This window comes from Bos grunniens, chromosome 2, assembly GCF_055505025.1.
Source record: "Bos grunniens cultivar Pamir isolate PY7600 chromosome 2, Bosgru_T2T1.0, whole genome shotgun sequence".
Taxonomy (NCBI): domain Eukaryota; kingdom Metazoa; phylum Chordata; class Mammalia; order Artiodactyla; family Bovidae; genus Bos; species Bos grunniens.
In genome coordinates, this window is record NC_141166.1 from 17,816,179 (window position 1) to 17,841,920 (window position 25,742).

General features: G+C 46.8%; 1 protein-coding gene, 1 long non-coding RNA gene and 1 pseudogene across 19 annotated transcripts in view; 1 reads left to right on the top strand and 2 right to left on the bottom strand.

Annotated features, from left to right (window-relative positions):
* Positions 1-15,610, bottom strand: part of ARMC9 (armadillo repeat containing 9) — a 184,593-nt gene extending 168,983 nt beyond the window's left edge. For 12 of the 18 annotated variants that reach the window (XR_015140392.1, XR_015140394.1, XR_015140396.1 and 9 more), the window contains exons 1-5: positions 15,554-15,610; positions 13,714-13,801; positions 9,161-9,286; positions 4,632-4,802; positions 2,874-3,029 (exon numbers count right to left, since the gene is read on the bottom strand). Coding sequence is in view for 15 of the 18 variants with exons in the window: in XM_086335639.1 (XP_086191765.1) it covers positions 2,874-3,029; positions 4,632-4,802; positions 9,161-9,286; positions 13,714-13,764 (504 nt within the window). In the remaining 3 variants the exon portion in view is untranslated. Of the gene's footprint in view, positions 1-2,873; positions 3,030-4,631; positions 4,803-9,160; positions 9,287-13,713; positions 13,802-15,239 lie in introns of all 18 variants that reach the window. The other 6 variants (XM_086335658.1, XM_086335604.1, XM_086335620.1 and 3 more) reach the window with 2 other exon arrangements.
* On the bottom strand, positions 3,488-3,602 carry LOC147377695 (U6 spliceosomal RNA; annotated as a pseudogene).
* Positions 15,611-15,717: 107 nt separating the features above from the next.
* LOC147377696 (uncharacterized) lies at positions 15,718-18,314 on the top strand. Its single transcript, XR_015140411.1, has 2 exons — positions 15,718-16,921; positions 17,333-18,314. It is a non-coding gene; the product is annotated as an uncharacterized LOC147377696 (long non-coding RNA).
* Positions 18,315-25,742: the final 7,428 nt, after the last annotated feature.

A 25,742-nucleotide genomic window follows, 5' to 3' on the forward strand; every position in this document is an offset into this window, starting at 1 on the left:
TGGAATAGTAAACAAAAATACTGGTGAATCTAAGGGTAAATCGATACACATACTGACTGCATAACATTTTTAAAAGTTCAGATTGTGTGGGGCTAAAGTATATACTAAAATATTTGACAACTACAGCCCGTAAGTTAAATGAGGTCCTTGTAATGATCAGGAAGAGAGTAAATACTAACTTTAGATTTTATTATGTACACTGAAGTATCTGTGATGACCACTGAAAGAATATATTTAGAGATCAGTAAAAGGAAAAATTCCAGTTGAGCTATTTCAAATCCTGGAAGATGATGCTGTGAAAGTGCTGCACTCAATATGCCAGCAAATTTGGAAAACTCAGCAGTGGCCACAGGACTGGAAAAGGTCAGTTTTCATTCCAATCCCAAAGAAAGGCAATGCCAAAGAATGCTTAAACTACCGCACAATTGCACTCATCTCACACACTAGTAAAGTAATGCTCAAAATTCTCCAAGCCAGGCTTCAGCAATATGTGAACCGTGAACTTCCAGATATTCAAGCTGGTTTTAGAAAAGGCAGAGGAACCAGAGATCAAAGTGCCAACATCCGCTAGATCATTGAAAAAGCAAGAGAGTTCCAGAAAAATATCTATTTCTGCTTTATTGACTATGCCAAAGCCTTTGATTGTGTGGATCACAATAAACTGTGCAAAATTCTGAAAGAGATGGGAATACCAGATCACCTGACCTGTCTCTTGAGAAACCTATATGCAGGTCAGGAAGCAACAGTTAGAACTGGACATGGAACAACAGACTGGTTCCAAATAGGAAAAGGAGTACGTCAAGGCTGTATATTGTCACCCTGCTTATTTAACTTATGTGCAGAGTACGTCATGGGAAATGCTGGGCTGGAGGAAGCACAAGCTGGAATCAAGACTGCTGGGAAAAATATCAATAACCTCAGATATGCAGATGACACCACCCTTATGGCAGAAAGTGAAGAGGAACTAAAAGCCTCTTGATGAAAGTGAAAATGGAGAGTGAAAAAGTTGTCTTAAAGCTCAACATTCAGAAAACTAAGATCATGGCATCTGGTCCCATCACTTCATGGGAAATAGATGGGGAAACAGTGGACACAGTGTCAGACTTTATTTTTTTGGGCTCCAAAATCACTGCAGATGGTGATTGCAGCCATGAAATTAAAAGACGCTTACTCCTTGGAAGGAAAGTTATGACCAAACTAGACAGCATACTGAAAAGCAGAGACATTACTTTGTCAACAAAGGTCTGTCTAGTCAAGGATATGGTTTTTTCAGTGGTCATGTATGGATGTGAGAGTTGGACTATAAAGAAAGCTGAGCACAGAAGAATTGATGCTTTTGAACTGTGGTGTTGGAGAAGACTCTTGAGAGTCCCTTGGAGATCCAACCAGTCCATTCTGAAGGAGATCAGCCCTGGGTGTTCATTGGAAGGACTGATGCTGAAGCTGAAACTCTAATACTTTGGCCACCTCATGCCAAGAGTTGACTCACTGGAAAAGACCCTGATGCTGGGAGGGATTGGGGGCTGGAGGAGAAGGGGACAACAGAGGATGAGATGGCTGGATGGCATCACCGACTCGATGGACATGAATTTGAGTGAACTCTGGGAGTTGGTGATGGACAGGGAGGCCTGGCGTGCTGTGATTCATGGGGTCGCAAAGAGTTGGACATGACTGAGCAACTGAACTGAACTGAAAAGGAAAAAAAGGGGGGAATAAAATGATGCTGTGAATACTGATGATCTCTAACCTCCTGAACTCTGAAGAGGAACTTGAACTCAGTCTTGGAACATCAGACCTGCCGAGGACTCAGTGGGAACCTTTCCCTGACTCTCCCAGCTCCACCTCGCCTTGACCTAAGCTGTAGCCACACCACCATGTCATGACTCTCGTAAACAGAACCTTGACTGTGAGAACATCTAACCTTCCATTGCAAAGTTCATCACCTTTGTAACCGTTTTATATTTTTAACCTTTTAGGAGAAGACAGTAAAACTAAATTGGTACTGACCAGAAAAACAAGCACAGAATTCAACTGTGCTACTGTATAACAATCTAGCTTTGATAGAATGAGTCAACCACCTGAACTTCAATTTAGCAGCTGCTATTCAGGAGTAACGAAATTGGTTTTACTGAATTCAATAAACAGAGAATAGCAGAAACTGAAATGTAATTGTTTGGAAGAATTGCGTCCATTGTTCAGTGGTTGGGGAACACATACAAATTTTTGAAAACAGTGTGAGATCTTCAGAAAAACTATCTAGTCATATCAAAATATTTGTTTCTAAATACATTTCAATAAACCTCTCAGTGGGATGTATTAATTTTAGTAAGTCAACAAAAATTACCTTAATAGGTAAGTTTTTATTTATAAATACTATGCTAAAATGTCAAGTAAAATGAAATAAAACAATTAAAAGAGCTATAGACGAATAGTCTGATGGAAATAATGTAGTACAAAATCAGACAATCAAATATATACTGAGTAAGTGAGAATTTTAACACAAATCAAAATATACAAGGCCAGTGATTGTGTAAAGTAGCCTAGATTTTTCTTTGGCTACTAGTTTTCATTATAATTGAATAGGTTATTGTTTCAATACTGTAAAATTTTACAAAGAATGACTGAAGAGGCTAGTATATTTTACAATATTTTGTCAGTCTGAGTTAACAAGTCTTGGTGCAATAACAACAACAACAAAATCACATTTTATACCAGAAGAAAAGTTTGTTAAAGCAACTTACCTGTACCTTCTTTTAAAATACAACATATGCAAACGTTAGTGTTTTTTTACAGCATGCTTCAGAAATCAGCAGCGTATAAAAGGTGGAACTGCCATGCTGCCCAGGATCCAAGATCTGGAGACAGTCGCTTACCTGGAAGAGTTCTTTAAATGACGGGTGCGCCATGGGGTTGGGAACAAAAGGCAGGGCATAGAAAGGCAGGAACTCCGTGGTCTGGCTCAGGGCCGCCCCTTTGGTCTCCAGGAAGGTTTTGAAATAAGAAATCCTTTCATCCAGGTCCTCTTTGTCCTGCAAGGAAGAGAGGATGTCTGAGATCTCCGGCTTGACGCCAGCTCACCGGTTCACCTGTCCTCCCCCCAAGGCTCCCTCAGTTCCAGCCATGTCGCTGCCATCCTCCTCGCCTGGCCCAGCCTGCGAGCTGTCTGCAGTCATCCGAACATCACCCCCTGTTTCACCCCTTCATGAAATTGCCAGAATATCAGAGAACTGCATGTATAATATATATAGTCCAAGTGCTGCCTTTTCACTTTATCATTACCATTTTCTGATATCCTTAAATTCATCAATGTCTTTCTTAATGGCATGACAAAACCTCATCTTGTGGGTCTATCATAATTTATTTAACCAATCTCCCATTATTAGACATGTACATCGCTTTCATAGTACAGATAGAAAAAAATATTTGTCTGCATTCCTGTGATTTCCTTAGGAAAGGTTTTTAAGGGTGAATAGTTTTTTGTTTTTTTTTTAATATGGAACGCTTTGAAATTTGCATGTCATCCTTGCACAGGGGCCATGCTAATCTTCACTGTGTCGTTCCACTGTTTTTTTTAAGAGTATATGTGCTGCCAAAGCAAGCACTTAAGGGTGAACAGTTTTTTCAAACAGCAGTTTCCATATCATTATTCCCTTCTTTTATTAAGCTAACCAGGAATTGACCTTGCCAGCTTCACTACTTCTGGGTGTAACCCCAGGAAAGTCGGGTTCCCATCCCACCCCGATGGGTCTCCACCTCCCCCTGGGCCTCAGTGAGAAAGTCTTCCCTGGCCTCACCTGTTAAGTCCCTCACAGCCTCATACACAGGCCAGTTGTTCTCATCAATGTATCTCCCTTCACCTATACCATGAAGCCCACTGGACTTAAAAAATTTATTGATTTTTTTATCTTATAGCAAAACAGAAAAAATTAGTAAAAACAGATACAAGGGAAATTAAAATCTCCCACAATGGCACCCACCTGAGAACCATCTTTAGGAACAGCCTTCCAAGAACAGCTACTACAATTTGCTATATAGCTGCTCCCTCCACTCTGACCCCTCCTGTGGCCACTGACATGTTAGTAAGTTAACACAGGTCCTCAGGGCAGTAGCCAGTACATGGAGGAGTCACAAAACAAAGGCGGATGGTTTGATGTCAGCCTGGCTGGCCCCCCTCTGTCATTCCCTCCGCACCCCGAGGTTCATCCGCAGAGCAGCCTGTGTCTGCTCTCCTCTCTTTCACACCTCCAGGAAAAGACTGCAGAAGCTCAATTCAACCCATCACTCAAACTTTCACAAACGGGCACACCATTTTCCCACTGTTTAAGCTTAAATTCATCTTCTGGTTGAAAATGTGGTCTAAAGATGCATTCTCTTAGACATAGCCATCTTGAGATAGTCAAGCAAACGAGGACATAGCTTTCATTACAGAAATGACTTTCCATACAAATTAGAAAAGAAACTGCTGGGAATGAGACAGAAAAAGCATGCATCAGGACATATGAGGCCTACTCCTGAGAATAATATGATAAAAGGGGCGAAAAACTAACGTAATCTCATTTGCAAAAGGTAACGGCTAACATCCTCCTTTAACACACCCCGTGGACCAATCCCCCAGCACAAGGTGAACCTACAGGTCTGCCTGCAGAGTGCTTCAGAAGATAGATGGCAAAGTGGATGTGAAGGTAGAACTCCAGCTTCTGGGCCAGAGAGTCGCCGTCCCGGATGGGCCTGGGGATGTGCTCCTCCCACAGCCTGAAGAACACCTTCTGGTCTCCACTGTCAAACGCAGCAAGGAGATCCCTCTGTGGAGAAGACATTGGAGTGAAGCCTGGTCGGTTACAAGGGATGCCACATCTCCCAACACCCCTGATTCTCACACCCTCCCAATGCCTTGCTGTTGTTCAGTCGCTCATTTGTGTCCGGCTCTCTGTGACCCTGTGAACTGCAGCATGCCAGGCTTCGGTGGCCTTCACTATCTCCTGGAGCTTGCTCAAACTCAGGACCATTGAGTCGGTGATGCCATCCAACCATTTCATCCTAGACACCCATATACTCCATCATTTCAGTGTGAGCAAAACCAAGTCTCCTTTTCAGAGGTGAGGGATAGGAAAAGAGAGATCCGGAAGGCTTCAGACTGCCTTGGCTGACATTCCTGCAGACCGCCCCTGGTTTTCCACTGCTCTGCAACATCAAATCTGAGCATACTGAAGAACAGAGGGCTTCCCGGGTAGCTCAGTTGGTAAAGAATCTGCGTGCAATGCAGGAGACCCTGGTTTGATTCCTGGATCGGGAAGATCCCCTGGAGAAGGGATAGGCTACTCACTCCAGTATACTTGGGCTTTGCTGGTGGCTCACCTGGTAAAGAATCGCCTGTAAAGTGGGAGACCTGGGTTCAATCCCTGGGTTAGGAAGACCCCTTGGAGGAGGGAAAGGTTACCCACTCCAGTATTCTGGCCGGGAGAATTCCCTGGGCTGTATAGTCCATGGGGTCACAAAGAGTTGGACACAACTGAGTGGCTTTCACTGAAGAACAGATGCAATGGTGAAGGTCTCTGAAATGGAAGGAATCTGCCACCAGCACAAGAATATACTCAGGTTGCCCTTTGGACTTGGTGACCCACTGCCTAAGACTGATGAGAATAGCTCGGACCCAGAGCCCAGCCAGACCTCAGCGGAGCGACCTCATACTTACAGAGAGTCACTGACACCACAGCTGCCAAGATGTGGCGTGCGGCCAGGAGTTCAGCCACGTGGAATGGTCAATCCCAGGCCTGGGAGGTGGGACTGAGCGTTGTCACGGGCTTGCTGTTGCCAGAAGCGTGTCTGGTGGAGAGGGCAGCGCAGAAAGTGACCACAGAGCCCAGCTCCCCCAGAGTGATTGCCTCCAGGTCCAAGAATAGGACACCTGGGCTGGAGACGGAAGGGGAAACACAGGCCCGGCTCCAGGCTAACCTCGGGGTTGCACCAGCCTGACAACGTGGGGCAGCGCCCATGGCCCGACTCACCACGTGGTGGTTGAGACAAAGAACTCTGGAGAAAGGAGGTGGCAGTCAGCACATCACCTGTCTCACAGGAGGAGCGATAACTGACCCACCACCAACACCTGCTGTGTGACTTTACAGATTTAGGCAAGGTGGTTCGGCGGTAAAAGAATCTGCTTGCTGATGCAGGAGATACATGAAATGCCAGTTCGATCCCTGGGTCGGGAAGATCCCCTGGAGGAGGAAATGGCAACCCACTCCAGTATTCTTGCCTGGGAAATCCCATGGGCAGAGGAGCCTGGCGGGCTTCAGTCCATGGGGTCGCAAAGAGCAGGACACTACTGAGTACGCATGCTTGCCTTCAGGACCAAGAGAGCTTCCTGCTGTGTTTTCCTTTTTGTATCAAATGCCCACAATACCCAGACCTCCATTTTGGGCTCAACTGCAGAAACTTTTTTCAGAGTTTTCTGATTTTTTTTTTTTTTTTCAGATTTTCTGTAGAATCTCCAGTTCCCCCATCCTTGACCACCATTACTTACCACCATTATTGGGTCACTGTTCTTTTATGCTTTTAATAGTTTTACATTTTTTTCTGTAAATTTTTTTTAAGGTAAAATATTCTATTTGTTTATAATCAAGCTTTTTAACATAAGATAGAAACCTACAGAGAACAGGGCTGCTGTGTTTGGTTTTCCTTAAGTCAGAAACATTCTCTGATAAGGAGTCTTCCGACATGAACCCTACAAAAATGTTCTCTGTATCATGTGACTGAGAACAATGGTCTCTGAATATTACCTCACTCAGGAAGGGACTGGCTTACACTGGAAAGAAACTCAGAAGTTTTCAAAATAAGCCCCACAGTGAAATTCTACCTCTTCAAAACTGGCCTCTTTGGGGGGACCTGGCCAGAGGATCCCATGTTCTTGTCACTTCCTAATACAAAGGTGAGAGGGACGTGCTGCTGGGGCCTGGCCCCGCCCCAGGCTCAAGTCTGCGGAGCCCTGAGCAATCCCTGCTGACCACCCAGGGGAGGACTCTCCCTCGAGGTCCAGGAACTGTGTACAGACTCTTGAGGGTGTCTTAAAGCCTGGAGTCAAGTGTTTTCTTAACATGGTTTGGCAAAGTATGCCTACGCATCACATGGCCCATTTACAGTTTATTCTAGACTCTGCATTTGTAGACCTGGGACCACAAACCTTTGCTGTGCCATGACACTCCCAATTTATAAACCATACTCTGAACCTGGAAATGGTCCCTGCGTAGGGCACCCGAAGCTGGTGTTCTGTGACAACCTGGAGGGATGGGGTGCAGAGAGAGGTGGGAGGGGTTTTAGGATGGAGGGGACACGCGTATGCCTATTGCTGACTCATAATGATGTATGGCAAAAACCATCACAATATTGTAAAGTAATTATCCTTCAAGAAAAATTTAAAAATAAATAAATTTTTAAAAAATGACCCCTGAATTTAAAATAATATCTACACATAAAGCAATCCGACTCAATGGACATGAATTTGCGCACACTCCACGAGATAGTGGAGGACAGAAGCGCCTGGTGTACTGCAGTCCATGGAGTCAGACACAGCTTAGTGATAACAAATAGAACAATCCAGTGTGATAACTCATAGGGGTCACAAAAAATATTAACTTCTCTAATGTAAAGTGTGATCTCAGCCACAATTACCAAGATCAGAAAATTACACACCACCAATAATCACCCATACATACAAGTTCTTAAAGAACTGTAATTAAGGAAATTTTGTCTACTGAGGGCCACTGACACTTGGCAAGTATCACTAAGCCACCGCTCCAGGTATTTTTGTTTGGGAAATCTATAAAGGCGGGACATAGCTGTTTACTGAATGGGCAGAAAAGACAGGCTTCTCACAATCAGAAAGTTTCAAGACCTTTCAAGTTAAGTAGCCTCTGTTTGCATGTCTAATGATGACCAGACTCTTCTTCTCCTGCTCTGAAGTCTGCTCTGGGGTTGGGAGGAAGCCTCAGGCTGCCCGGTGCAGCACTGGCAGAGGAGCCCGTGTCTGAAGTGGTGCAGGCTCGGCACCCAGATGCCCAAGGCCTGGAGGGGTGCTGGGCAGGGCACAGCCCCACTCCAACTCCCTGGGCCACTTCAACAGTGTCCCTGCTCGGTGGTACCCATGCCAGGTCATGGGGGAGTCAGGCTGTGGCCTGACCTCCAGCAACTCAGTGGGACTCTCAAACCAAGTCTCTGATTTTTCTTGGAAGTATGTATATTGAAACAAATTTATTAAAATAATCAAATCATGTTTTATGGGTTACCATTGGAAATTCTGATTTGTTTAATACTGACTTAGCCTCACTCCATGTAGTGTTTAGGAAAATGAACAAGAGAGTTATAAGAGGATAAAATTTGTAAATTCCAAAAAATAAAAATATTATCAGGCAAAGCTGAAACAAGCTGCCTCAGGAAATGGTATGTTCTCTTGTCATGGGTTGTACTTGAGGTGAACCAATTCCTTACCTAGAACATTTTGAACGGGACGCAGAATCAAATGACTGAAATGAGGACTTTTTGTTTTTGGCCGCACACGTGGAATCTTAGTTCCCTGATGAAGGACTGAACCTGTGCCCCTTGTATTGGGGGCACAGAGTCTTAACCACTTGACCACCAGGGAAGTCCTTGAAATGAAGACTTTCAAGGTCTTTTCTGATTCCGCTGCAGCCCAGCGCCAGGGCCTCCCAGCCACCCAGGCCTTCCTTTGACAGGGTGCTGCCCTGTATATGGCTCTTGCCCACTTCGACCTCCCCAAACTAGATGGCAAGCACCCTGAGGGCCGATATTTTGTTTTATTTTGTTCACCATAGTGTCCCCAGTACTTAGAATTAACCTAAACTTCCTCAGGGTGGAGATCACATTTGTCTCTGTTTCTAAGCATTGCGTGGTTTCTTCTTCCTACCAAGAAATATGTATGGAAAAACCTTGTGTTGCCATTCATTTTCTAGGTCAGTCAAGAAAGGATGTGAAATCTCTCCAGAGATTTGAAGATGATATCACCCGTTTATCCATAAACATCAGCACAGTCTAACAAGTTGCTCTGCCCAGGTCCCCAGAAATGATTCCAACATTCTCTAATGGTGACGTATTTTAGAAGTTGGGAGCATCTTGATTACATACGAAAATCAAAAAAGTAAAATGTTACCTGGAATTTCAATGATTTGGGGTCCCTTAAAGAGCCACATGTAGATTTAGATAATGGTTTTCCTTTTATTTTACATTCTTTCAAAAATGTTTTCAAGGTGTCTTCAAATTCAGCAAAATCTAAATACTGTAAAAAAAAAAAGCATAAATGAGCATACATTTCTCTGTTCTAACATCAACAAAGTGACTGTCTTTGATGTAATTGTATCAGCTCAATATTATCACAAATATATAATGGGATTAATTAACTGTCATCTTTGGAGAAGTAATGTGGGATCAGGAATTTACTTATTGATATACATACTAAAGGCCTAGAAAGACAGTATCATAGAAAATATTCATTTCAGTTCAGTTCAGTCACTCAGTCATGTCTGACTCTTTGCGACCCCATAGACTGCAGCATGCCAGGCCTCCTTGTCCATCTCTAACTCCCAGAGCTTGCTCAAACTCAAGTCCATCGAGTCGGTGATGCCGTCTAACCATCTCATCTTCTGTTGTCCCCTTCTCCTCCTGCCTTCAATTTTCCCAGCATCAGGGTTGTTACCAATGAGTCAGTTCTTCGCATCAGGTGGCCAAAGTATTGGAGCTTCAGCTTCAGCATCAGTCCCTCCAATGAATATTTGGGACTGATTTCCTTAAGATTGACTGGTTTGATCTCCTTGCAGTCTAAGGGACTCTCAAAAGTCTTCTCCAACAACACAGTTCAGAAGCATCAATTCTTTGGTGCTCAGCTTTCTTTATGGTCCAACTCTCACATCCATACATGACTACTGGAAAAACCATAGCTTTGACTAGACAGACCTTTGTTGGTAAAGTAATGTCTCTGCTTTTTAATATGCTGTCTAGGTGTGACATAGTTTTTCTTACAAGGAGCAAGAGTCTTTTACTGTCATGGCTGCAGGCACCATCTGCAGTGATTTTGGAGCCCAAGAAAATGAAGTCTCTCACTGTTTCCATTGTTTCCCCATCTATTTGCTATGAAGTGATGGGACCAGATGCCATGATCTTAGTTTTTTGAATGTTGAGTTTTAAACCAGCTTTTTCACTCTCCTCTTTCACTTTAATCAAGAGGCTCTTCAATTCCTCTTTGCTTTCTGCCATGAGTGGTGTCATCTGCATATCTGAGGTTATTGATATTTCTCCTGTCAATCTTGATTCCAGCTTGTGCTTCATCCGGCCTGGCATTTGTCACGATGTACTCTGCATATAAGTTAAATAAGTAGAGTGACAATATATAGCCTTAATGTACTCCTTTCCCAATTTGGAACCAGTGCGTTGTTCCATGTCCAGTTCTAATTGTTGCTTCTTGTCCTGCATACAGGTTTCTCAGAGGCAGGTAAGGTGGTCTGGTATTCCCATCTCTTAAAGAATTTTCCACAATTTGTTGTGATCCACACAATCAAAGGCTTTAGCATAATCAGTGAAGCAGAAACAAATGTTCTGGAATTCTCTTGTTTTTCCTATGATCCAATGGATGTTGGCAATTTGATCTCTGGTTCCTCTGCCTTTTCTAAATCCAGCTTGAACATCTGGAAGTTCTCGGTTCATGTACTGTTGAAGACTAGCTTGAAGGATTTTGAGCATTACTTTACCAGTGTGTGAGATGAGTGCAACTGTGTGGTAGTTTGAACATTCTTTAGCATTGCCTTTCTTTGGGACTGGAATGAAAACTGAGCTTTTCCAGTCCTGTGGCCACTGCTGAGTTTTCCAAATTTGCTGGCATACTGAGTACAGCACTTTCACAGCATCATCTTTTAGGATGTGGAATAGCTCAACTGGCATTCCATCACTTCCACTAGCTTTGTTCGTAGTGATGCTTCCTAAGGCCCACCTGACTTCACACTCCAGGATGTCTGGCTCTAGGTGAGTGATCACACCCTCGTGGTTATCTGAGTCATGACGATCTTTTTTGTACAGTTCCTCTGTGTATTCTTGCCACTTCTTTTTAATACCTTCTGCTTCCGTTAGGTCCATACCATTTCTGTCCTTTATTGAGCCCATCTTTGCATGAAATGTTCCCTTGGTATCTCTAATTTTCTTGAAGAGATCTCTAGTCTTTCTCATTCTATTGTTTTCCTCTATTTCTTTGCATTGATCACTTAGGGAAGGCTTTCTTATCTCTCCTTGCTATTTTTTGAAACTCTGCATTCAGATGAGTATATCTTTCCTTTTCTCCTTTGCCTTTCACTTCTCTTCTTTTCTCAGTGATTTGTAAAGCCTCCTCAGACAACCATTTTGCCTTTTTGCATTTCTTCTTCCTGGGGATGGTTTTGATCACCAGCTCCTGTACAATGTCACTAACCTCCAATCATAGTTCTTCAGGCACTCTGTCTATTAGATCTAATATCTTGAATCTATTTGTTGTTTCCACTGTATAATCGTAAGGAATTTGATTTAGGTCATACCTGAATGGGATAGTGGTTTTCCCTACTTTATTCAATTTAAGTCTGAATTTGGCAATAAGGAGTTCATGATCTGAGCCACAGTCAGCCCCCAGTCTTGTTTTTGCTGACTGTATAAAGGTTTTGTTTTGTTTGAGCCCTTCAAGTGGCTCTGGAGGGTATGGGGTTTGATTCTAAATGTGATTTCACCCCTCCTACCATCTTGTTAGGGCTTCTCCTTTGTCCTTGGACATTGGGTATCTTTTTTTGGTGGGATCCAACATTCTCCTGTTGATGGCTGTTCAGTGGTTAGTTTCTCACAGGAGAAGATGAGCATACATCCTTCTATTCTGCCATCTTGTGATCAGAGGAGAAAATGTTCATTTACATAAAATAAATGTGCTTTTAGAAAGAAAATGTGAGTTGTAAGATTCATTATAATTATTCATAGAAAAATAAAATGAAAAAAAGAAACAAGAAAAGAATATGTGCAGCAGCCTGAAAAAAGCAAAAGTGATTGGCAGAAGGCTTGATGGCTTTGGGTCTAGTAGGTCACTGGGAATTTGTTACCTGCAACAGGGATTAGAAATAATGCCTGTCCCTAAGAAGAAAGGTAAGTCATTAAACCTGGGAAACACCATCTGTGATCTTCAAGTAGGGCACTAAGGATCACCCTCCGTCTTTAAATATCATGGACAGAAGAGCCTGGCTACAGTCCATGAGGTGGCAAAGAGTCAGACAGGACTGAGCATACACACACACACACACACACATACATACATACACACACACAGGGTGGCAAAAAGTCAGACGGGACTGAGCGTACATACACACACACACACACACACACACACACACACACACACAGAGCTTCATGTTAGTGACACAGACTACTACTGCTGCTCTCCACTTCTCTGCCCATCTCCTCAGTTTGTGGCAGTCACACTTTTCTGTTTCCACCTCCTCTAACTCTGGCTATTTCTCCGGGCCCTGTCCACCACCCTCTGCTGTGACGCCTCTGAAAATTTATTCATGATCACACCAAATTTCAAAGCTGCATCCCTCAGGTGGATGCCTCATTCCTGCTCCATGGTCATGTCTCTCATGTGTGACTAAATGCCTAACGGACACTCAGTCACACTCCAAAACAGCAGCAACCATTGCTTTAGCATCAACTCTATGCCGGTCCCCTGATAAAAGTAGCTATTGTTGTTTAGTCGCTAGGTGGTGTCTGATTCTTTGTGACCCCATGGACTGTAGCCTGCCAGGCTCCTTTGTCCATGGGATTTCCCAGGCAAGAATACTGGAGTGGGTTGTTATTTCCTTTTCAAGGGGATCTTCCCGACCCAGGGACCGAACCCATGTCTCCTGATTGGCAAGTGGATTCTTTACTGCAGAATCACCTGGGAAGCCGGCTAAAAGCTGTAGAGAATATCAAAAAGCATAAGGCGTAGGCCTATCCTTTAAAAACTTTCAGTGTGGGGCACATAAAGGTCCATTAATAGGCAACAAGTTAACTAGACGATGACGCAGCCACTCAGTGAAATACTCTACAGTATTCAGAAGTCTGAGGCAGAACATAGGAAGATGTTTATACTGTATGACTGTTGACAGATAAAAGGCAAGCTACAGGGAGAGAAATTCAAGAGGGAGGGGACATCTATGGTTAATTCATGCTGATGTATGACAGAAATCAAACCAATATTGTAAAGCAATTATCAATCAATTAAAAATAAATGAATTTTTTAAAAAGGTAAGCTACAGAACAATGTGCATGGTATCACTACATTTTGTAAAATAAACTATTTAGTCATGTGAATATATTTTGAATATTCAAAGGAAAAAAAGTCTAGAAATGTAATATACTAAACCATTAATAGTGGTCACTACAGGAGCAGAGTAAGAGAATTCACTGTTTACACTTCTATACTGTTTGAATCTTTTACCACGAGCATGTATTGCTTGTATAACTTTCTTTAAAGGAAGTCTAAAAAGCAGCTCTAAGATTTCAGCTTATTATGAACACACTGAAAATTATAAAATGGAAAATAGATAACAGTAATGTAATGATATAAACATTACAAGGCATCATAGAATTTGTTGCATTGTAAAACACAAGCGTCGCAAGTTTTCAAGATCTCTTTCTCTGTGACCTGTGTTTTGTGAAACATACCTCTTTCACTAGTCCAAGTAATTCTGATTCATGAGCCAGAACGTCTACCATATTGAACAGATACTGTTAATTCTCACAGCAAAAATCTCTGCAAGGCAAAAACATAAAACAAAGGCTTTCATTTCAATCATCTGTGAATTAACAAAAGAGAGCTGTAGGGGACTTCCCTGGTGGTACAGTGGATGAGTATCCACCTGCCAATATAGGGGACACAGGTTCCATGTCTGGTCTGGGAAGATTCCACATGCCGCACGGAACAACTAAGCCCACAAGCCATAGCTGCTGCAGCCCACGCACCCTGGACTCCAGAGGCCACAACTACTAAGCCTGAGTGCTGCAACTGCTGAGGCCCGCGTGCCCAGAGCCTGTGCAACAAGAGAAGCCACCAAAATGAGAAGCCTGAGCACCACAACAAAGAGAAGCTCCTGCGTCCTCGACCAGAGAAAAGCCTGCGCAGCAATGAAGACCCAGCAGAACCAAAAATACATAATAATAACTTTTTTAAAAAACAGGTAGCTGTAGTGGGCAGAATAATGGCCCCCAAAGTTGCCTGTGTCTTAATCAGAATGGGTGAATATGTGATGTTGCTTAGAAGGGGGGAATCAAGCTTCTTCCTACCTCAGGGCCTTTGCACATATTGTTCTCTCTGCATGCAACACTTTTCCCCTTTCTTTCTTCACCTGGCTGACCTCTGTGCTTAATAAACATCACTTTGTCAGAGAAGTTCTTCACGACCATCATCTGAATAAGATTCTGTTATGATCATCTCTCAGTGAACATGAGCCATCATTGGGTGTTCTATTACCCTGACATTCTTAAAAAGTACAGAATTTTCTGTACACCTTTATATCATAATAGGCTCACTTACTGAGGACTTATCATAAGCCAGGCAATGTGCAAAATGCTTCACATTTAATTTTCACAATAAACCTGAACAATGAATATGATTTATATTCTTCTTTTACAGATGAGGCAACTGAGGCCCAGGGAGGGTGAAGTGTTCCCTAGAACTCAACTAATAAGTGACAAAGTGGAAATTTAAATCCACACTGATATTAACCACTACAGTATTACCCCAAAGTTTGGACCATCTGAATTAGAATCCCCTGGGATGCTTGTGCAAATGAAAACTCCTAGCATCACTCTGATCTTACTGAACATAATGTCCAGAAACTACTTTAAACAATCTCTCCCGATGACTTTTATGCACGTTCCAAGTTTGAGAACCACAGCTTTACTTTATGCAAAAACTAGAGAAAATTTCTTCAGTCACTTTTGAGGGTTGCAGGGGCAGCTTCGGAATTTCTATATGATAAGGATTTAGGGCCTACGAGCTAGTTGAATAAAGGTAAGACTAAGGCATTTGTCTGGAGGAGGAATTTGCAAGGAATTAGCAAGCATCCTGTTTCTGCTTAGATTGGAACAAATCTGGACTTAACCTAGGTGCCTGGGGAGAGGGGTTGGCTGATGGATAACGGAAGGGATGGATCTAAAAGCCCCAGGCCACCCTCCCGTGCCCCCACTACCCAAATGGACGATCTGGAGCCCCCTTTGTCCGGCTCACTGGAGCAAAGATCGGGGACTACTTGTGGCAAGCAGCTGGCCTGTCCTCGGGATGTCCGAGCAGCCGCCTCAGGCCCGCGCCAGAAAAAAAGTCCAGGATAGCAAGCGAAAAGTCGGGGCATCCGGCTGCGGCTGCTGAGTTGGCGCATCGGGGTCTTCCTCTGGGAAGGGGGCTCAGCAGAGCTGCGGCCCTCGGGCCCATCACTACTCCTCCCCGCCCGGGGACGGCGGGCTCTGAGATCGCCCGGCCCTGTCGGGGCGGGGAGGACGCACTTACCTGCTCCTCCGTAGCGGACGCACGCGCCTACCCGGCCCGGCCTCCACGTCTCCAGCCGTCGCCCCGGCAACCACCGCCGCCAGCCTGGCACCACGTGGAGCAGAGCAGCCAATCATGGGGCGTGACCTGTGCGGAGCATCCTGGGAGGAAAGGCGGAGCCTGGGAGGCTACGCTCCGAAGCTTACAGGCGTCGGAAGTGAAGTTGGAACTCGCGGAGCGGTGACGGCTGCGGATGTCGCGCTGCAGAGCCAAGTTACCCGTCCTCCTTTCCACAGTTTCCCATTGGCTCATTTCCACAAATATTGTGCCTGGCCCTGCGGATAAGCCCAATCAGGGTGGAAAATAAACTGGCAAGAGATTGCAGTGTGGTGTGAGTGGAAATAGATGGGCGTCGTTATTCCCATTCCAGAGGAGCCGCCTTCAGTTCAGTTCTGTTCAGTTGCTCTGTCGTGTCCAACTCTGCGACCCCATGGACTGCAGCACGCCAGGCCTCCCTGTCCATCGCCAACTCCTGGAGTTTACTCAAACTCATGTCCACTGAGTCGGTGATGCCATCCAACCATCTCTTCCTCTGTCGTCCCCTTCTCTTCCTGCCTTCAATCTTTCCCAGCATCAGGATCTTTGCAAATAAGTCAGTTATTTGTATCAGGTGGCCAAGGTATTGGAGTTTCAGCTTCAGCATCAGTCCTTCCAATGAATATTCAGGACTGATTTTCTTTAGGATAGATTGGTGGGATCTTGCAGTCCAAGGGACTCTCAAGAGTCTTCTCCAACACCACAATTCAAGAGCATAGATTCTTTGTCGCTCAGCTTTCTTTATAGTCCAACAATCACATCCATACATGACTACTAGGAAAACCATAGCCTTGACTAGACGGATCTTTGTTGGCAAAGTAATGTCTCTGCTTTTTAATATGCTGTCTAGGTTGGTCATAACTTTTCTTCCAAGGAACAAGTTTCTTTTAATTTCATGGCTGCAGTCACCATCTGCAGTGATTTTGGAGCTGCCTCGGAACCAAAAATGTAGCCCAAGATCTGCCTTAAAGCTCCAGGCACTAGAATTCCACCCCACTGCAGCAGTTTCCAGGAATTTAGAGAAACTGTTTTTTCCCCATGTGAAATGTAGGTTTGTAAAAATGAAACAGGATCGCACATCTTCCCTCACCTTGCACGTGGTGCTTTTGAATTGAAGTTCACCAGCACTGAAGAAGCACCTGTGAGTCTGTCTCTGGGCTGGATGCTGGGGAGGTGGCCAGAGATGGAGAAAATCCCTCCCCTCCAGGCACTGCGGGCCAGATCTCTCATGTGTACATCCCCAAGAAGGTGGAGACCACCCAGGCCAGAGACAGGGAAAAAGGCGTGGAGAAGGTAAATGAGCCTGCCTTTGAAGAAGCCCTGAGATGGTCTGTTGTCATCTCCCCAGGACCCAGGCTTGCCAGTGTTCTCTTGGGTTCTGAGATTGTTTTCAAAGTAAAGGTTGTATTTAGCAGGAAGAGACACCCCTCCTGGTAATATGAATTGAAAATAAATCTCTCTGTTCATGATGAAAGTTAATATTTATTATCAGCTTACTCTGTTCTGGGGTTGCCAGACAAAATACAGGACAACCAATTAAGCTTTAATTTCTGGTGAGTTTTTAGTATAAGTATATCCCCAATATTGCCTTGTTTAATTGTGCGTACAGGACATTATATTGTCTTGTATTTTCATTTGCTAAATATGGCAACCCTATTTCCTTGCATTGTTCTGTTAAGAAGGCTTTCTTATCTTTTCTTGCAGGGAAATAGAGGAAAATAACAGAATGGGAAGGATAGAGATCTCCAAGAAAATTGGAGATACCAAAGGAACATTTCATGCAAAGATGGGCACAATAAAGGACAGAAATGGTAAGGACCTAACAGAAGCAGAAGAGATTAAAAGGTGGCAACTAGTGGGAAAGAACCTGCCTGCCAATGCAGGAGATGTAAGAGATGCAGGTTCAATCCCTGGGTCTGGAAGATCCTGTGGAAGAGAACATGGCAAACCACTCCAGTATTCTTGCCCAGAGAATCCGATGTCAGAGGAGCCTGGCAGGCTACAGTCCATAGGGTCAAAAAGAGTCGGACACAACTGAAGCAACTTCGCACTCACGCAAGAATACACAGAAGAACTATACCACGTGGACTCTGAACCAAGAAGACAGGTGGCTCTGAAGTTCCCATGAAACAGTAGGATCCTATGGTCCTTGACTGCCCCCTCCCCGCCTCCATGTCCTCTGCCTGCCTTTTGCCTGTGGAAAACTTCAATCAAAGAATAAGTTTAATCAGAGAAATGAGAACATGTGAAAACAAAGGAAAATAGGCAAAGGAGACCAAATAATACTAATGTAGTCACTGAGCATAGTCAAGGACCTTTAGTTCTTTCTCAAGGGCTATATATAATATTCGGAGCCATATGCTGTGAGCTGTATTATAGATACCAGAACACCAGGTGGAGAAGTTAACTACATGATGACCAGACTATACCCGGGACAGGAGCTGCCACAGTTCTGAGAATTGGCCCCAAAGAATTGGGAACAAATGGACCCTGGAACATGAAGATTAACTGTACCTAAAACAGCCAAGATCACATTGGTCAGATCACTGATGACCAATTTGAAGATGACTGTTAAGAGATGACTGTGCTGTTTCTGTATGTCTATAAAAGCTCCTGCCTGTTGGGGGTATCAGGGAGTCTGCCTTTGGACAGATATCTGCCCTGAATTAAAGCAAACTTTCCATCAGCCTGGCCTGTTTATTGGCATTTGAATGGCGAGCAGCCAGAGCCTACACACTTCAGAGCCACCTGTCTTCTTTGCTCAGAGTCCACGTAGAAATAGAAGAACTGGGTCTTGGGTCTCCCAAGAGCTGCTTGGTTTCTTGGAAGGAGAGCACAGCCGGGTGGGAATGTACATCCCCCCAGGAGAGCTGTCTATAGGCAGGGGAGCAGGGAAGTAGGAAAATGGGGGAGACCAGAGCATCCACCCTGGCCTCAAGTGCTGTCCTTCCTCGCCCTGACCCAGGGGTCTGAGTCACATCACAGCCCCTGATAGGTTTTTTTTTTTTTAATTGAGACACTTCACTTTTTAAATGATCCTTTAAAAATTACTTTTATTTATGTATTTATTTATTTAGCTGTGTTGGGTCTTCTTTGCTGTGTGGGCTTTTCTATAGTTGCAGCAAGCGGGTCCTCCTCTCTAGTTGCCATGCAGGGGCTCCTCATTGCAGTGGCTTTTACTGTTTGTGAAGTACAAGCTCCAGGTCACTGGCTTCAGTAATTGCAGCACGTGGGCTCAGTGTTTGCAGCTCCCAGGCTCTAGAACACGGGTTCAATAGGTGTGATGCCCAGGCTTAGTTGCTTCACAACATGTGGGATCTTCCTGGAGCAGGGATCGAACCTGTGTCTCCTGCATTCGCAGGTAGATTCTTTATCACTGAGCCACCAGGGAAGCAGCCACCCCCAGTAGTTCTGTGGCCTAGATGAGGTTGGTAAAAAGATGCAGGCCTTCAAATGGCCTTCTCAAAGGGCAGACCTGCATCCAACATCATTGCAAAGGAAGTCAGCTCCTGCAAGAAATCCTCAGGCCATTCTCAGCAGTGGTGTTCCTAGGTACAGACACGATTTTTAGGGCAGAATAAAACTAATTTCTAAGCAAGTTTAAAAACACTCATTGTAAGTTAAGGCACATGATGTGAGCACAGAAGGTGGTATGTTGGTTTGAACTTGAGAGTAGATGCTACAGTGACTGCATTTGGGTTGCAGGTGGACACATCCTAAGGACCAGCAAGACATGGCTCACAGGGAACCTCTTTAGTTAGGTGGCCAACCCTGTCACTAAGCATTTCCTGACCTGATTGTTGTCTCAGCCTAAACACCGGCTCACTCGCTCCAAACCAAATTTACATTATGATTATTGCTTTCACAGTGAAACCTATATGTGGACTTCAAGGGTGTGTATGAGACAAAGTGACAATCCAGCTCCTAAATAAACAGTTGATTAATTGTAACAGTAAAAAAACAAACAAACAAAACAGGGACTTCCCTGGTAGGCCAGTGGCTAAGACTCCAGGCTCACAATGCAGGGGGCCTGGGTTTGATCCCTGGTCAGGGAACTATTAGATCCCACCTGACACAACTGACAGTTTGCATGTCACAACTAAAGCTCCTGCACTCCGCAACTAAGACCCAGCACAGCCAAACTGATAAATAAATATGATAAATAAATATAAAGAATAATTCATGATGATAGATGTTGCAGGTAGTAACAGTAAATCTCCCTTTTTACCCTTCTCCCCACCTGTAATGAATGTCCCCTGAGTTCAAATGAGCCTGAGGTCACGGGTAAGAGGAAGAACTCCCGTTCAGCTCTTGGGTGAACCGTTTTACTGCTAATATACAAAGCCCAAAGTGAATGTATGGCCCTAAGGAAAGAATCTGGGAGGATGAGGGTCCCCAGAGCAGCTGCCACAGCAGCATATGGGAGCTTGTTAGAAACGCACACTCTCAGGTCCCACCAGATTTGGCAAATCAGAAACCCTAGGGTGACGCCCAGCAATCTAGGCGATGGGGACGGGTGGGCACTCCAAGTGTGGGTCCCGCTGGGCGGGCTCGGGAGGGAGTATCCGCCCCGCCTCCCCTCCGCGGCCACAGAAGGAGAGCCGGCCACTGCAAAGCCAGATCTGCGACCGCTTCGCAGCGGGGATAAATCTATTAGCTGAGCAACCAGGCCGCAGCCCGCCCCGCCCAGGAAGCCGCGCAGACATCGCCCCACCTCTCCCCCCACACCCGCCGCAACCCGCCCCGCGCGGGGACCAGGTGGAGCCGTGGTCACCCCCGGAGCCCTCCGCCCCAAGAAGCAACGATCAAGGGGTCCACGGAGTTTTCACACAGTGACCCCCATCTTCGTGCGGGGGGATGGTCACTACAGTGATCTTGGGCCTGGGAAGGATGGGGTCAGCGCGGGTCCTGGTGAGAGCTTAAGACAGCAGCCCTCGGTCCTGAGCCCGACTCCGCCCCGGCGGCAATTCGGCTCCGGCCTGGCCCCAGGCGTACCCTGGCTCCCCCAACACGGCCATTTCCAGGAACCTGGACCCTGGCTGTGCCAGCCGGGCAGAGAGGTTCCCAGAAATCACCCGCGCTTGGGAGCGGAGGCAGTTCCCCACCCGTGGCCCGGGCATCACTGTTTTCCTCCCAGGACCGCCCACAGCTGTGACCTTGGGAAGGAAGTGGGGCACAGACACTGGGGGTGCGGGTGGAGGCGGGGAAGGGGGCGGGGGTAGGGGGGCGGGGCGGGGGTCGAGGCAGCCCAGCCGAGGCCCACGCCCACCTTCCCCATCACCAAGGCTCTCCGGAGTCCGGCCCTGTCCCTTCTCCTCCCTCTTCAACTCCTGACAAAGTGGCACCAGAGAAGCAAAAGCCTCCTTCACGTCCAGGGACAGAAACCCATCTCAAAGCAGCTTGAGCCAAGACAGACTTCCCTGGCTCCCTTCTCCTCCCGGCCTCTGGGGCTCTGGTCACAGGGAAGTCGGGTGGAGCTGGCCTGCCGAGGACAGAGTTTGAAGGAGGGCCTTCAGCTCTTGGCGTCTGTCCTCTCTGCTCTGCCACCACCTCTGTGTGGGGCTGGGACTGGAAGCCAGGTCTCCCCGTGGTTGGGCCTGCGACATGGGCCTGGGAGCGGTAATGACCTAGGCAGAGAGCCAGGGAGGACAATGAACAGAGCCCTGTGAGAGCACTCTCCCTGAGTCTGAGGGCCTGAGGGTCTGGTTCCCCTCCCTCCTGAGGCCTGGCTGCCCCCTGGGAAGAATCTGGACTCCCGAGGGCTCTCTGGGCAAACCTGGCTCCCTCCCAGCCTCCCTGCCCGCCCCTGAGGCTTGAGGTGGAGCCCTCTAGCAGGAGGGAAGGGAGGGGGGACATGGAAACTGCCCTCATCCAGCTCTGTGACCTCCTCCTCCTCCCTTCCTGTGCGACAGGGGAGTGGCCTTCTCCTCTGTGCCTAGTCCCAGGAGGGCCTGCCAAGATCCTGGGGGAGAAGTAGTTAGAGATGTCAGAGTAGCTACAGTGTGGCAGCATCTGGTCCAGGCTCAGAAGTTTCTGGTAAATAGAGTTAATGCACCCCCACCCCACGTTGAGTGTGTGCAGCCCCTGCTCTCAGGAGGGCCTAAGAAGCTGTCCAGGAAAGATGATATGAACCCTGTCCATCCTTCGGGTTCAGGCAAATATGGCCCAGCTGAGGCTCTGGGATAGTCCTGACAGAGGTCAGCTCACAGGGCTAGAAGTCAGCCTCCCGGGGACTGGGCACATCCGGGAAGGACCAGAAAGGTCCTTCATCAAACACTGCAAAACAGCCTGAGGCTTGGATCGCTGGCCAGCCTCTAGCAGCCGGATCCCATCGCAGACTCACGGGTCTTTGGGACTACTGCACTGGCCACAGGCTCTGGAGTCAGCGGGATCACAGGAGAAAACTCTAGAGTCAGAGAAGTCCCTGGGAGGGGCCCTCCTGCTGTGAAGGGGCCTCCGTCCATCCCTTCAGCTCCCGGCTGGAAGCTGGAGCCCTTTAGGTGCAGCAGCACCTTTGCTCTGGGCCTGTTGGCTGGTGGATGCGGAGCGGGGGAACTGCTCTGTTTCAAGGCTTCCCAGCTGGGCTGTGAGTGGTGAAGCCCAACAACCAAGGCTGGGCTAGGAGGGTGAAGGGGGCCATGTGGATGGAGAGGAAGGAAATTTCTTTCTCCAGATTTTCTCATAGGCTGAGCACTGGATTTATTTGGAAGAAATACTCAGATAAGCTCTTTGGGGTTAGGGTGGGTGAGGAGCAGATGAGAGGAGCAGTGCTTGGCCTTCTAAGGGGGCTGAGTGCTAGTCTTGGGGTGCTGGCTGACCCACTGCTGTATCCAGGGGTCATTCGGGATGGTGGTGCACCATAGCGGCCCTGCTCCCCGCAGTGTCCAGGCAAGGCTTGGAACCCCCTTGTGTCAAGGCTGTCCAGGTTTCTGGAAGGCCAGGTCTCAGGCCAGGCGAGCTGTGGCCACACAACTGCCCAGGTCTGTTGCCATTTCCTGCAGCAGTGCTGAACCCAGAACACAGGTTTGGGAAGGAACCAAGACAAAGATCGTTTTCTCTCTCTGCCCTGCCCTCTCCTCAGTCCTGGTCCCAAGAGCCCAAGGATTCTGGTCTGTTCTGACTCACATTTTCTAGAACCCTCTGTCTTATGGGCTGCCTTGGTGGTTCAGATGATAAAGAGTCTGCCTGCAGTGCAGGAGACCCAGATTCGATCCCTGGATCGGGAAGATCCCCTGAAGAAGGGCATGGCAACCCACTCCAGTATTCTGGCCAGGATAATCCCATGGACAGGGGAGCATGGGAGGTTACAGTCCATGGGGCCATGAAGAGTCATACACGACTGTGTGTCTAACGCTTTCATTGTGTCTTATGGAAATGTGTGTGTACCTATCTGGAGGAAGTAAGGGGCTGCAGACAAGGTAACATTCTTTACTTGCACTTGAAGGTCTGGAGTGAGGCTCACTCTGGATCCTTTAATCAGGAGCGGCAGCAGGGCATGGTGCAGCCCAAGCCCTCTGGGGGGCAGAAGGGGCTCTCTGAGAGGCTGCTGCGCCCCTAACCCACCCCAGCCCCCCTTCTCTCCCCTCCAGGAAGCTGTGAGAGCTGCAGGCGCCTGCAAGGGGAGCCCATTTATTTTCTCTGCTTGCTCAGCCCACACATGGCCTTATAGGGTAGAGGCTGTGCAGAGGCCTGGCCTGAGGGAACACCCTGGCTGGGAGGCCTTGGGGGCCTCTCCACTGAGTCTGAGGCGCTTCCCTGGTTGGTAAGTCTACTTCACCCTCTCAGGCTCTCTTCTCTAACATGCTTTGTAATAATAGCCTCTTTCCTACCCTAAAATGAAATCCCCAGATAATATAACCCACTCACCCACCTGATTTTAAAATGATCATTATAATGTCCTCACTGTAATAGAAAGAAATAAAAGGAAAGCAGTGTATTTAAAGGAGCTTTTATTTTCATATATGAGCTTGTGTTGACCGCACGGGAGGACACAAAGCAGTCTGATACACGTGGCCTCAGGCAGTTGCTGTGGTGCAACTTTTTGACTGGGTAGTTCAAGGTGATGAACGGCTCAGAAAATTTCCAGACCAGACAGAGCCCAGTGCTACTCCAGCTGCCCTTAGTGCGATGTCCAGCATGGTGGGCTCCCACCAGAAACACTGTTGGGGTCCCCGATCCTGAAGTGAAGGGAAAGTCGCTCAGTCGTGTCCGAATCTTTGTGACCCCCTGGATTGTAGCCAGCCAGGCTTCTCTCTCCATGGAATCTTCCCAACCCAGGGATCAAACCTGGGTCTCCAGCATTGCAGACAGAGTCTTTACCATCTGAGCCTCCAGGGAAGGCCAATCAAGTGGGAATTAAAAATGCCCACACCCCACCAATATGGGACATGCTTTCCTTCCGGGGGTGATTGGGTCCTGTCCTGAGAAGCCCGGTTCCAGGTGTGAGGGTAGAGGGGAGATGATTGAATCCACCAAGCTGGGCCTGAGGAGCTAATAACCTGCTGTGGGGAGAGGCATGGGGCACGTGAGGACAAACACAGGGAAAGTTCACGGTCACCACTTGGTGCCTCTGACTTCCCCCCGCTCCCCTGAAGGACACGGTGCTATCTGGCTCCAGCAAGAAGCTCAATATCCCTACCCTCACTTCATCATAGCCAGTGACCAAGTTATGTCAGTGTGGCCTAAACTTTCTCTCAGATCCATGTCCTTCTCTTTATCGCTTGTCTCCTCCTTCATTCAAGCCTCATCTCCCTGGTGGGTGACTGCAGTGACATCCTCACCCTTACCCCCTCCCCGTTCAGTCACCTCAGTGGTCCCCTAGTAGAGCCCTGCATTAGTTTTCTCGGGCTGCCATACAAAAAACTAGAGACCGGGTGACTTAAACCTCAGAAATTTATCACAGTCTGGAAGCTGGAAACTTGAGATCAGGTGTCGGCAGGTTGGTTTCTTCTGAGGCCTCTCTCCTCGGGTTGCAGGTAGCTGCCCTCTTGCTTGTCCTTACGTATTTGCCTTTGACCTCTGTGTTGTCTGTGTCCTCATCCCCTCTTGCAAGGACACCAGTCATAGGATTAGAGCCCATTCATACGAATTCATTTTAACTTAACTACCCCTTGAGAGGCCCCATCTCCACAGATGTGTGGAGATACGCTGAGGTACTGGTGGTTAGGACTTCCATATATGAACTCTGAGGGGACACAGTTTAGCCCGTAGCACCCCTCTTCAACAGTTCCTCTTGAAGTCATCTTTTGGTATCAAACTCCAAAAGTTCAACTCTAAGTGCCCTGTGTTTTGTTTAAGCAAAGAAGAGAATCTGTCACTCATGGCACTTCCTAGTCTGGAGTGGAGGTCCTGCTGGATTTGGAGCGTGTGCGATGCTTTGGATCCCTTCTGAGCTCAGGTTCCTCTGGGTTGACATTGTATTCAGGCTTCGTGTGCAGCAAGGCTCAGCTCTGGGTCACGTCAGAGGTAGAGGAGAGAGTGGTTCCCAGGGGTGGGAAAGGAGGTTCCAGAATTGGTCTTATTGGCTTGGATTGTCCTGACAGACCTTGTGTTCTTCCCTGAGCCTGTCACCAAGGCCTGCGGGATAAGAGTGATGGCAAGCAGCCAGGCTGAGCTAGGACATCACCAGTTCCCTCAGGGAAAAATAAAGGCACAGACATCAGTTCCCAGAAGGAAGGCAGATGGTGGCTGGCCTGCAAACATTACAGAAGCTCACTGGAGGATGAGTGAATACAGGAGGGAATGAGCAACTTGGACCTTCTCTAATGTAGAGAAATGTGAGCTACATCCAGTCATGTATGGATTTAATTTCCACAATTTGTTTAGTCACACTGGCTTTGCCCCCACAAACAATGCTTTTCCATGTTCCCTGTGGGCAACATTGACAGATTTTCTTTTCCTGGGCTCCAAAATCACTGCAGATGGTAACTGCAGCCATGAAATTAAGACGCTTGCTCTTTGGAAGAAAAGCTGTGGCAAACCTAGACAGTCCACATAGTCAGAACTATGGTTTTTCCAGTAGTCATGTATGGTTGTGAGAACTGGACCATAAAGAAGGCTGAGCACTGAAGAACTGATGCTTTCGAACTGTTGTGCTAGAGAAGACTCTTGAGAG